The sequence below is a fragment of the Carcharodon carcharias genome, chromosome 19, assembly GCF_017639515.1.
Source record: "Carcharodon carcharias isolate sCarCar2 chromosome 19, sCarCar2.pri, whole genome shotgun sequence".
Taxonomy (NCBI): Eukaryota; Metazoa; Chordata; class Chondrichthyes; order Lamniformes; family Lamnidae; genus Carcharodon; species Carcharodon carcharias.
This window is the reverse complement of record NC_054485.1, coordinates 101,602,685-101,615,108: the sequence shown is the minus strand read 5'-3', so window position 1 is coordinate 101,615,108 and position 12,424 is coordinate 101,602,685. Positions and strand designations below refer to the sequence as shown.

At 47.6% G+C, this 12,424-nt stretch overlaps 1 protein-coding gene across 1 annotated transcript in view; it reads left to right on the top strand.

Annotated features, from left to right (window-relative positions):
* Positions 1-12,424, top strand: part of LOC121291480 (spliceosome RNA helicase DDX39B) — a 36,767-nt gene that overhangs the window by 2,470 nt on the left and 21,873 nt on the right. Inside the window, exons 2-4 of the mRNA XM_041212717.1 lie at positions 2,251-2,481; positions 6,247-6,374; positions 9,990-10,082. Coding sequence (XP_041068651.1) covers positions 2,271-2,481; positions 6,247-6,374; positions 9,990-10,082 — 432 coding nt within the window. The 5' untranslated portion in view covers positions 2,251-2,270. The remainder of the gene's footprint in view (positions 1-2,250; positions 2,482-6,246; positions 6,375-9,989; positions 10,083-12,424) is intronic.

Genomic DNA, 12,424 nt, shown 5'->3' with positions numbered 1-12,424 from the left:
GGGGTGTGGGTGGGGGTGGTTGGGGGTGTGGGTGGGGGTGGTTGGGGGGGGTGTGGGGGGGGGGGGGGTGTGGGGGGGGGGGTGGGTGGGTTGGGGGGGGTGGTGTGGGGGGGGGGGGTGTTTGGGGGGTGGGGGTGGTTGGGGGCGTGGGGGTGGGTTGGGGGCGTGGGGGTGGTTGGGGTGGTGGGTGGGGGGTGGGGGGTGGTTGGGGGGGTGGGGGAGTGGGGGGTGGGGGTGGTTGGGGGGGGGGAGTGGGGGGTGGGGGTGGTTGGGGGGGGGAGTGGGGGGTGGGGGTGGTTGGGGGGGGGGAGTGGGTGGTTGGGGGGGGGGAGTGGAGTGGTTGGGGGGGGGGGAGTGGGGGGTTGGGGGGGGGTAGTGGGGGGTGGGGGTGGTTGGGGGGGGTGGGGGGGTGGGGTGCAGGCCATTGATCATTTCCAGCCTGTGCTGCCACCCTCGCGTCCATGTCTCCCAAATCCATTTACTTGGCATGATGTCTGTAAACTGATCAAAATTCGTCAATCTCGAGTCTGGAAAATTTTTGTTGATCTTTTGGAGGAGGTAAGGGCAGATTTGTACCACCCTCTTGTACGGGGATGGGCAAGTGCAGCTTTCATTCCTAAACTTCAGGGCTTTAACTGTAAAATTATGTCTCCCTTCTTTGTTGACTTACCCAACAGAGGAACTTGGCTTCTCTGTATATACCCTGGGGAACCCTTTTTATCGTTTTAAACATCTCTCATGGAAGTAGTAAGGGTGCCACTAACTGCCTCTACATGCATGAGCTGGTGTGAGGGAAGACCAGCAAGTGCATCTGTGCCTCTCTCCCCACCCTGAGCTAGCCATGTCGAGGATAGGACATGAGATTGAGGCCTTCCACTGTCAAACACCCTGCTAACACTGTAAACTCTCATTTGGCTGAGGTTCAGAGTGGATTCACTGTACATGCTTATCCCAGCAAGAGGCAAAGGTTTCATTAAGAGAAGAGAAATGAAGTTTGCCAAAGAAAAGAGGACAGAGTTGTCAGAATGGAATGATACAACACAGAAGGGGGCCCTTTGATCCATCAGGCCTGTGCTGGCTCTTTGAAAGTGCTGTTCAGTTAATTACATCCCCCCCACCCCTCCCCGCCTCCACACCCACACTCCTGCACCGCCAGTGTTGGTCTGTTCTGTCATGCTATTCTTTGTTACTTTAAACACGGACATCAGTTGTAACAACTGCAGAATTAGACCTTTCCGTTAAGGAGCTCATGTTACACAATGCTGCATGACTGAGTCAAATCACACAATGTGATCCCAGTGTGATATGATTCTTAATTATTGAGTTCACAATTTACTATAGGAGCTCAGGTTCCACACTTCACAATTCCAGCCTAATGACAGCAAACAGTGGTTTTACTCACAATGCTTATGCCAATTCCACCTTTTGAATTGTACATTCTGTGTATACTGATACTAAACTACAATACATTCCAAGACAGATGATGCAGAATTCAGATAACATAGAGCCAAGAAGATACACGTGTTCATGTCAGCCTCCCCCAGTGATTTTGTTATCATTAGTATATGGTCCACTTGAGTTCTTCAATCACTTTATTACTATAAACAGTGACCAAACAGCATGCTCCAGACTCTTAAGACATGCATGGATCACCTTCCCATTCCTTCAGCTTTTCAACCTTGCTTTAGGTCTGCTTGGCAAAGCATCCCAGTTTAGCAGAGTTGAAAGTTATTTTAAAACATCATGTGCTGATCCTGGAAAAAAATGAGGTACGTTGAGCATACGAGTGGTGTGACCTCACATTCCCACACCCTGTTCTTTTCCCCATAGCCCTGTAACTGCTTTTCCTTGAAGTATTTACCCAATTCTCTTTTGAATGTTACTTTTGAATCTGATAGTTTCTGGTCGGCCGTTTCCCATTGGATCCTTTTTGTTTATGGCAAGTTGCTGCGTGTTCTGTCCTCTTAATGTGGCAACTGAGCAGTAGCACCAGATTTTAATTGGGAGCAAGCTGAACTGCCATCACTACAAGACACGTAGAAAACAGGTTGGAAACAACATGATACTGTTGGGGACGAAGCCAGAGTGTCTGTGATTGACCCTGTCATACAGGGCATATGTAAAGGGCTAGTGGTTAGGGCTGGGTTTAAGAGCTGTCGGGAGTGTCTGGATCACCGGAGCAGGGCCTTGTCCAGGGTGTCTAATTTTGAAATTAATATCCTTATGCTCCTTCTTTCTCTTTTGTTTTAGCAAAAACTAAACAACACAGAATGGCGGAAAATGACGTTGACAATGAGCTCTTGGACTATGAAGATGATGAGGTTGAGAACCAGGCAGCTGGCGATGCCTCGGAGGTGCCCCTTAAGAAGGACGTGAAGGGCTCGTACGTGTCCATCCATAGTTCCGGATTCCGAGACTTCCTGCTGAAACCAGAGTTACTGCGTGCCATTGTCGACTGCGGCTTCGAGCACCCCTCTGAAGGTATCCCTGAGTACCTGAGGCAGTTTTTTGTTGTGTTGAACCATAGAGACTGCCTTCTTCCCACCCCCCCGCCAAACTGGACTACAAGATAGTGAGACAGACAAAAAACCTCCTGTAGCCTTATCAGTGCCCTCCGAATTCCTGAGGTGAACAACCTTCTGGCGCTTTTCTCAGCCGCACCCCAGCTGACCAATTTCAATCTTTTTTTCTTCTCCGTCTTCTATTTTCTCCTGGGCAGCCTCTGTTCCCATAAGATGACATGAAGTTGCATTTATACAAGCGCCTTTATTCTGGAAAAACAATCCAAGGTGCCTCATGGTTGCTGGCCACACTTAAGTCCCTTAGACTTAGAGGCTTTCCCCTGTCTAATGACGTATGAGGCAGACAAAGCACATTCTTATGTCTGTTTTCCATAGCTATTTTTTGCTGGAACAGGTCACTAGCATGTTGCCAGAGACTATAACTTGAGGTGTGCTACTCCTCATCAAACGAGGCTGACCAGGAGACTCTCCCATTCTTACTGCCTGCCTTAGGGTATTGGGAGGCTTTACAGGTTGATAATCAAATTGTTTGGCTACATTATGAACGTGAGCATCAAGTCCTGGAGAGGGACTCAAAACAGGAGCTTCTGGCTCAGAGGCAGGGATGTCACCAACTATGCCACAAGACCTCATCTTCAGTACCTTGGCCAAAAAGCCATTCTTCAGACATTATAACATGAGCCCAATGTGTGTTGGCAGGGTGTTTGATTGTGGATGAAGAGAATGGAGGGATATCCCAGCCAATCCTGATTCTATTCTCACCTACTCAGTTTGTAACAGTAATCACTGGATTAAGAACAGAAATGGCATCAGCAGCCAATTCCCTCCACACACGCCACCATCCCCCACCCCCATCTCAGTTTGGACGTGATGCAGAATTCTGCTGTCTGCAGTGCAGCCCGCACTTCGGACCTTCCTGCCTGCCCTCAACAAACAATCACTGGCATGCCAATTCTGAACACCTGAGTTTCAAAATCTTTGTCCTCATTCACAAGCCCTTGGCCTTTCCTACCTATGCAGCCTCTTAATGTAGGAAATAGGAGTGGGAGTACTGCCCCTCTATCCTGCTTTGCCACGCAGCAAGCTCATGGCTAATCATCTGCCCCTACTTCACTTTCCCACCCACACCTCAGATCTTTTGATTAATGTCCAAAAATCTATCGGTTTCAATCTGCTCAATGACTGAGCATCCACAGCTCTCTGGGGTAGGGGATTCCAAAGATTCACAACCCTCCTGAGGAGAGAAATTTCTACTTGCCTCAGTTCTCAGAGGCTGATCCGTTATCCTGAGGCTATGACACCTAGTTTTAGACGCTCCAGCCAGGAGAAACACCCTCTCAGCATCTACCCTCTCTTTTCAATGAAATTATTTCTCATTCTTCAAAACCCCAGAGAATATAGGCCCCTTTGATTCAATCTCTTCCTCATAGCAAACCCTCTCATCACTGGGATCAATTTCGAATCACTGAGGCACAAGAAGGGGCATTCGGCCCATTGAGTCCTGCAATTTAGCTGGTCCCACAACTCATCCTTTCAGTTAGCTCTGCCATTTCTTTTCCCTTTTAAATACACATCCAATCTTCTTTTGAATTGTTTGAATCTGCCTCTGCCACACACTCAGGATTCCAGATCCTAATCACTCGCTGCATAAAAAACATTTTTCTTCAGGTCACCCTTGACTCTTTTGCCAAATCACCTTAAATCAGTGCCCTCTGGTTCTCTACCTTGCCACCAATGAGAATAGTTTCTTCCTATCTACTCTGTCTAGACCCCTCACAATTTTGAACGCCTCTAATCAAATCTCTTCTCAACCTTTTTGCTAAGGAGAGCAGTCCCAGCTTCTCCAACCTGTCCGGGTCAATGAAGTTCCTTATCCTGGGAATCTATTTCCTATGTATACACTCTGCTTATTCAACTTTTTCCTCCTCTGCATCCCCTGCCCCCAACCCCATTTGGTCTACAGCCTCCTTTGACTCCTCGAAAACCTGTGATTTCTACCACCTAGGAGGTCAGGGACAACGGACACTTGGGAAAACCACAATCAGAAGTTTCCATCCAAATTATACGCCATCCTGACTTGGAACTATATCACTGTTCCTTCAGTGTCACTGGATCAAAATGCTGGAGCTCCATCTCTAATAGCACTGTGGGTGCACCGACACCACAACCCTACAGCAGTTCAAGAAGGCGCCTCATCACCAGCTTCTCGAAGGGTAATTAGGGATGGGTAACAAATGCTGGTCTTGCCATTGACGCCCAGGTTCCGTGAATAAAGATGTCACTGGCGAACCTATCTGTTGCTTTGGCCCCATAGTCTGAAATTTTTTCCACTAGACGCCTCCAACTTGCAGCCTCTCTCCTGCTCCTCAGAAGAATGTTTAAGACCTGCTGCTTTGTTCCTGCCTTCAACCTACATCCCATATCTGACTCAAGTGCTCGGTATTCACATCTCTGTGAAGGGCCTTTTTCTGTGCTGTCGATCTCTGACTCTATGACACTTTGGGATGCTTTCTTACTTTGAAGCTGTTGTATACGTGCAAATTGTGATAACCTTTAAATTTCCCACCACCTTCTAGCACACGCCTATTATTTTATTTGTAACCGCCACCACCTGTAACAAGTAAATGCACACAATGCAGCAGCCGGCAGCGTGAAGTTATGGCCAAGTGCCTGAAATTGTTCCAAGCTTTGACATACGTATAGTTTTGATCGGTTGCCTTAATTTATTTGGCCTCATGGATTTGCTTCTCAAATAAAAATAGAAAGTCCTGGAAAAGAGCCAGCAAGTTTTCAGCACGAGGCAAGAGGGACGCAGTTGTTTCTGGCACGACTCTATTGCCAAACATTGACGAATCAGACTCATAGAGGTCGACAGCACAGAAAAAGGCCCTTCACTGAGTGTAGTGCTTCACAGAGATGTGAATACTGAGCACTTGAGTCAGATATGTAGATTGACGGCAGGAGCAAAGCAGCAGGTCTTAAACATTCTTTTGAGGGGCAGGTGAGAGGCTGCAAGTTGGAGGCGTCCAGTTGAAAAAGTTTCAGGCTATGGGGCCAAAACAGCAGATAGGTTTGCCACTGACATCTTTATTCACGGAACCTGGGCGTCCCTCGCAAGGCCAGCATTTGTTACCCATCCCCAACTGCCCAGAATTGGGCTTCTGTCACCCGAAACATGAGCCTGCCCCTTAACAGTGGCATAGTTGTAATGTCACTGGAACTAGTAATCCAGAGGCCCTGGTGACAAAGGTTCAATTCCACCATAACAGCTGGTGGAATTTAAATTCAATTAATTAAAAAATTATAGCATTGAAAGCTATCATCAGTTGTCAAAAGACAACCGTCTGATTCACTGAGGGAAAGAAATCGATTATTCTTGCCCGGCCTGGCCTATGTGTCCCCCAAACCCAACCCCCACAATGCATTTGACTCTTAACTGTCATCTGAAATGGTCTAACAAGCCACTCAGTTGTACCAAACCGCTACAGCAGTTCAACAAGGTGACTCACCACCACCTCGCAAGGGCATTTGGGGATGAGCAGCAAATGCTGGCCTTGCCAGAGATGCCCACACCCCATTAAAGAGTAAAATCAGGCCTGCTGACTGACTCGCTATGTGTTGCCAGAACTTTCTGCTTTTACTCCAGGTTTTCTTACTTTCTGATTGCGTGCTTTTAGTTGATGTCCGTTTACTCATATTAATTGTTGCTTCTGCTTCCTTGCAGTACAACATGAGTGCATTCCCCAAGCAATTCTGGGCATGGATGTCCTGTGCCAGGCCAAGTCTGGCATGGGAAAAACAGCGGTGTTTGTCTTGGCTACTCTCCAACAGCTTGAACCTGTCACTGGACAAGTGAGTTCCGTGCAGTCGCCATTTTGCGGGCAGCGGCCGTATGGCCAATCCTTGCTTCTATTTCGTATGTTCTTAAGGTACTTCATGTGAAGCCAACAAACGGTAATGGCAACAAAAGCAGAAAATGCTGGAAATGCTCAGCACGCCTGGCAGCATCCGTGAGAAAGAATTGGAGTTAATGTTTCAGTTCGATGACCCTTTGTTAGAACTTAGTGCATCTTGTGGATGGTATTTTTGACAGCCACTTTTGTAGGATCTTGAACCTTTTTGTTGGGGACCACTTTGGCAGGCAAAAGACTCTGTCAACCACCTATCAGTTCTACTGCACCTGCTTTCACTTGACACCACAAAATGAACCTCAGCAGACATCATGGGAACTTATGGAAACCGTAAAAATTCCACTGCCTTTTGGCTACTAAATGTGATAAATTGAGTGTATTAACTTTTTTATTAAATCCCATAAATTATTAATTCATGTCAGAAACAAAAGTATAAACTTTTTCATACTATAAGCATTAAGACCACAAGAGAATGTGCTTATTTAAAACATTCTAAAATGGGTTAGAAAATTATCACAGTAATCTTCTTGTGAGAAATGAATACTTGTCTAAATCTGTATCAATCAAACAAAATTAACAGTAACATGAGTAGTTGGTTTGGCAGTACAGAACTTGAGTATTGCTGAAAAGAGACGTATCAAAGCTTTTTGTCTTGCACTCATCAGGACACTTTGTATTCTTGCCAGTATCCTGATGAGTGCAAGACAAAAAGCTTAAGTGTCTTTTTTTCAGCAATACTCAAATAACGAGTCTTGTAAAGCTACGTTGCTGTTGCTTGTGCTTATATCAAGTTAGGCTGTGCAGACACGGAAGCCAGTTTGGTTGTGTGACGTGCGAGTAGAGGGGATGAGGGTTCTAGCCTGTTCTCTCATATGGCTTCGGTCATGGCATTGCACTTCAGCGACTTCCAGTTGGGACCATGCCCTGGAGGACCCTTGTGAACCACACTTTGAGAACCACTGGTGGTGGAGGATGATGAATATTTAAGTAGAGGTCCTGTCGAAGGATCGTCAACCTGAAACGTTAACTCTTTTCTCTCTCTGCAGATGCTGCCAGACCAGCTGAGTACAGTATTTCCAGCATTTTCTGTTTTTATTTTGGATTTCCTACAGCCGGAGTATTTTCCCTCTTGTAAGCCGAAATTAAGGTTGGAGTTATTTAGCAGTTTGCAGTCTGACAGTGGGATCTGTCCCATGTATTACAGTTCCTGACCGGAGAGTGGGAACCGCCCCTTGTATTACAGTTCCTGACTGGAGAGTGGGAACCGCCCCTTGTATTACAGTTCCTGACTGGAGAGTGGGAACTGCCCCTTGTATTACAGTTCCTGACTGGAGAGTGGGAAGTGCCCCTTGTATTGCAGTTCCTGACCGGAGAGTGGGAACTGCCCCTTGTATTACAGTTCCTGACCGGAGAGTGGGAACTGCCCCTTGTATTACAGCTCCTGACCGGAGAGTGGGAACTGCCCCTTGTATTACAGTTCCTGACCGGAGAGTGGGAACCGCCCCTTGTATTACAGTTCCTGACCGGAGAGTGGGAACCTGCCCCTTGTATTGCAGTTCCTGACCGGAGAGTGGGAACCTGCCCCTTGTATTACAGTTCCTGACCGGAGAGTGGGAACTGCCCCTTGTATTACAGTTCCTGACGGAGAGTGGGAACTGCCCCTTGTATTACAGTTCCTGACCGGAGAGTGGGAACTGCCCCTTGTATTACAGTTCCTGACCGGAGAGTGGGAACTGCCCCTTGTATTACAGTTCCTGACCGGAGAGTGGGAACTGCCCCTTGTATTACAGTTCCTGACCGGAGAGTGGGAACTGCCCCTTGTATTACAGTTCCTGACCGGAGAGTGGGAACTGCCCCTTGTATTACAGTTCCTGACCGGAGAGTGGGAACTGCCCCTTGTATTACAGTTCCTGACCGGAGAGTGGGAACTGCCCCTTGTATTACAGTTCCTGACCGGAGAGTGGGAACTGCCCCTTGTATTACAGTTCCTGACCGGAGAGTGGGAACTGCCCCTTGTATTACAGTTCCTGACCGGAGAGTGGGAACTGCCCCTTGTATTACAGTTCCTGACCGGAGAGTGGGAACTGCCCCTTGTATTACAGTTCCTGACCGGAGAGTGGGAACTGCCCCTTGTATTACAGTTCCTGACCGGAGAGTGGGAACTGCCCCTTGTATTACAGTTCCTGACCGGAGAGTGGGAACTGCCCCTTGTATTACAGTTCCTGACCGGAGAGTGGGAACTGCCCCTTGTATTACAGTTCCTGACCGGAGAGTGGGAACTGCCCCTTGTATTACAGTTCCTGACCGGAGAGTGGGAACTGCCCCTTGTATTACAGTTCCTGACCGGAGAGTGGGAACTGCCCCTTGTATTACAGTTCCTGACCGGAGAGTGGGAACTGCCCCTTGTATTACAGTTCCTGACCGGAGAGTGGGAACTGCCCCTTGTATTACAGTTCCTGACCGGAGAGTGGGAACTGCCCCTTGTATTACAGTTCCTGACCGGAGAGTGGGAACTGCCCCCTTGTATTACAGTTCCTGACCGGAGAGTGGGAACTGCCCCTTGTATTACAGTTCCTGACCGGAGAGTGGGAACTGCCCCTTGTATTACAGTTCCTGACCGGAGAGTGGGAACTGCCCCTTGTATTACAGTTCCTGACCGGAGAGTGGGAACTGCCCCTTGTATTACAGTTCCTGACCGGAGAGTGGGAACTGCCCCTTGTATTACAGTTCCTGACCGGAGAGTGGGAACTGCCCCTTGTATTACAGTTCCTGACCGGAGAGTGGGAACTGCCCCTTGTATTACAGTTCCTGACCGGAGAGTGGGAACTGCCCCTTGTATTACAGTTCCTGACCGGAGAGTGGGAACTGCCCCTTGTATTACAGTTCCTGACCGGAGAGTGGGAACTGCCCCTTGTATTACAGTTCCTGACCGGAGAGTGGGAACTGCCCCTTGTATTACAGTTCCTGACCGGAGAGTGGGAACTGCCCCTTGTATTACAGTTCCTGACGGAGAGTGGGAACTGCCCCTTGTATTACAGTTCCTGACCGGAGAGTGGGAACTGCCCCTTGTATTACAGTTCCTGACCGGAGAGTGGGAACTGCCCCTTGTATTACAGTTCCTGACCGGAGAGTGGGAACTGCCCCTTGAATTATATATAATTCCTGTTCTGAGTGGGATCTATATCTTGTACTATAGTTTCGAATCTGAGAGTGGGATCTGACTCTTGCACTACAGTTTCTGCTAAGCTGGAGGCTGCACTCTTGCAAGGTTACGATCACAGGAAGCCTATTTTTGTTTCAGTTAACGCTTTGGGATCTTCAGCATGTTTCTAAGATGTCCACTGATTCTTCATAACTATTCTGTGTTTCCTGTAGCCCTGTCTTGTTAGCCAGTTGCCGAGTCAGCGATATGAATGTAGTTGTTTGCGGTTGTGTCCTCTTCAATGCTGAGATGCCTACACTGTAATACAGCAGAGCACTCACCATGTTAAGTGCTTTCTTTGTACAAAGTCTGATGGTTCTGCGCCATGGATATTCATTGTTTGTTTGGTTCTAGATTTCAGTCCTGGTGATGTGCCACACTCGAGAACTGGCATTCCAAATCAGCAAGGAATATGAACGATTCTCCAAGTACATGCCAAGCGTGAAGGTAAGAGAAGATGGCCATATTTCATTTAATATTTTCCCCGAACCACCGTCACCACCACCACCTCTCCTCACTCCTTGCCTTGATGGAGTTGACTATTACTTGGGATGTGGTCGCATGGATTTTTTATTTTTGTTTGAGATTCACGCAAGATCTGTATTTATTTCCCATCCCTAATTGCCCTTGAGGTGGTGTTGAGCTGCCTTCTTGAACTGCTGCAGTCCACACGGTATAGGTACACGTAGTTATGGAGAGAGTTCCAGGATTTGGCCCTGTAACAAGGAAATATAACAGCATTCTTTCAAAGTCAGGATGATGTGTGACTTGCAGAGGAACCCGCAGGTGATGGTTTTCCCATGCATCTGCTGCCCTTGTCCTTCTAGATGGTAGAGATTGCAGGTTTGGAAGGTGCTGTCAAAGGAGGCTTGGCAAGCTGCTGAAGTGCATCTTGTAGCTGGTACGTACTACTGCCACTGTGCATCTGGTGGATGGAGTGAATGTTTGGGGATGGGATACCAATCAAGTGGGCTGCCTTATCCTGGATGGTGTTAAACTTCTATTGAGTTAAACTTGAGTTGTTGGAGCTGCACTCATCCAGACAAGTGGAGAAATTCCATCCCACCCCTGGCTTTGCTGATGGTGGACAGGCTTTGGGGAGTCAGGAGATGAGTTACTCATAACAGAAATCCCAGCCTCTGACCTGCTTTTGTAGCCACAGTATTTATATGACTGGCCCACTTCAGTTCCTGGTAAATGGTGGGGTATTTGCTTGCCAAAATAGTTGTACTTGACCCATCCCTGCCTGATTTCAAAGACAGCATTTCGACAACGTCTCTCAAATCCAGCTTCTACTACTTAGAAAGATAAGGGCAGTAGACACATGGGAGCACCACCACCTGCCAATTCCGCTCCAAGCGGAAACGTTGAAATATATTAAACCATAAAACCATAAGACATAGGAGCAGAAATTAGGCCATTCGGCCCATCGAGTCTGCTCCGTCATTCAATCATGGCTGACAAGTTTCTCAACCCCATTCTCCCGCCTTCTCCCCGTAACCTTTGATCCCCTTACCAATCAAGAACTTATCTGTCTCAGTCTTAAATACACTCAATGACCTGGCCTCCACAGCCTTCTGTGACAATGAATTCCATAGATTCATCACTCTCTGGCTAAAGAAGTTTCTCCTTATCTCTGTTCTAAAAGGTCCTCCCTTTATTCTGAGGATGTGCGCTCGGGTCCTAGTCTCTCCTACTAATGGAAACATCTTCCCCACGTCCACTCTATCCAGGCCTTTCAGTATTCTGTAAGTTTCAATCAGATCCCCCCTCATCCTTCTAAACTCCATCGAGTATAGACCCAGAGTCCTCAAACGTTCCTCGTATGTTGAGCCTTTCATTCCTGGGATCATTCTCGTGAACCTCCTCTGAACCCTCTCCAGGGCCAGCACATCCTTCCTGAGATAGGGGTCCAAAATTGCTCACAATATTCTAAATGTGGTCTGACCAGAGCCTTATAAAGCCTCAGCAGCACATCCCTGCTTTTATATTCTAGTCCTCTCGAAATAAATGCCAACATTGCATTTGCCTTCCTAACTACCGACTCAACCTGCAAGTTAACCTTAAGAGAATCCTGGACTAGGACTCCCAAGCCCCTTTGCACTCCAAATTTCTGAATTCTCTCCCCATTTAGAAAATAGTCTATGCCTCTATTCTTCCTAGCAAAGTGCATGACCTCACACTTCCCCACGTTGTATTCCATCTGCCACTTCTTTGCCCATTCTCCTAACCTGTCCAAATCCTTCTGCACCCTCCTACCTCCTCAATACTACCTGTCCCTCCACCTATCTTTGTATCATCTGCAAACTTAGCCAGGATGCCCTCAATTCCTTCATCTAGATCATTAATGTATAAAGTGAAAAGTTGTGGTCCCAACACTGACCCCTGCGGAACTCCACTAGTCACTGGCCACCATCCTGAGAAGGACCCCCTTATCCCCACTCTCTGCCTCCTGCCAGACAGCCAATCTTCTATCCATGCTAGTACCTTGCCTCTAACACCATGGGCTCTTATCTTACTGAGCAGCCTCCTGTGTGGCACCTTGTCAGAGGCCTTCTGGAAGTCCAAGTAGATAACATCCATTGGCTCTCCTTTGTCTAACCTACTCGTTACCTCCTCAAAGAATTCTAACAGATTTGTCAGGCATGACCTCCTTGATGAAACCATGCTGACTTTACCCGATTTTGTCATTGCTTCACTATCGCTGGCTCATCACCATCTTCTCAAGTGCAACTAAAATTGGAAATAAATGTTAGTCTTGCTAGTGATGCCCACATCTCTTTTTTTCC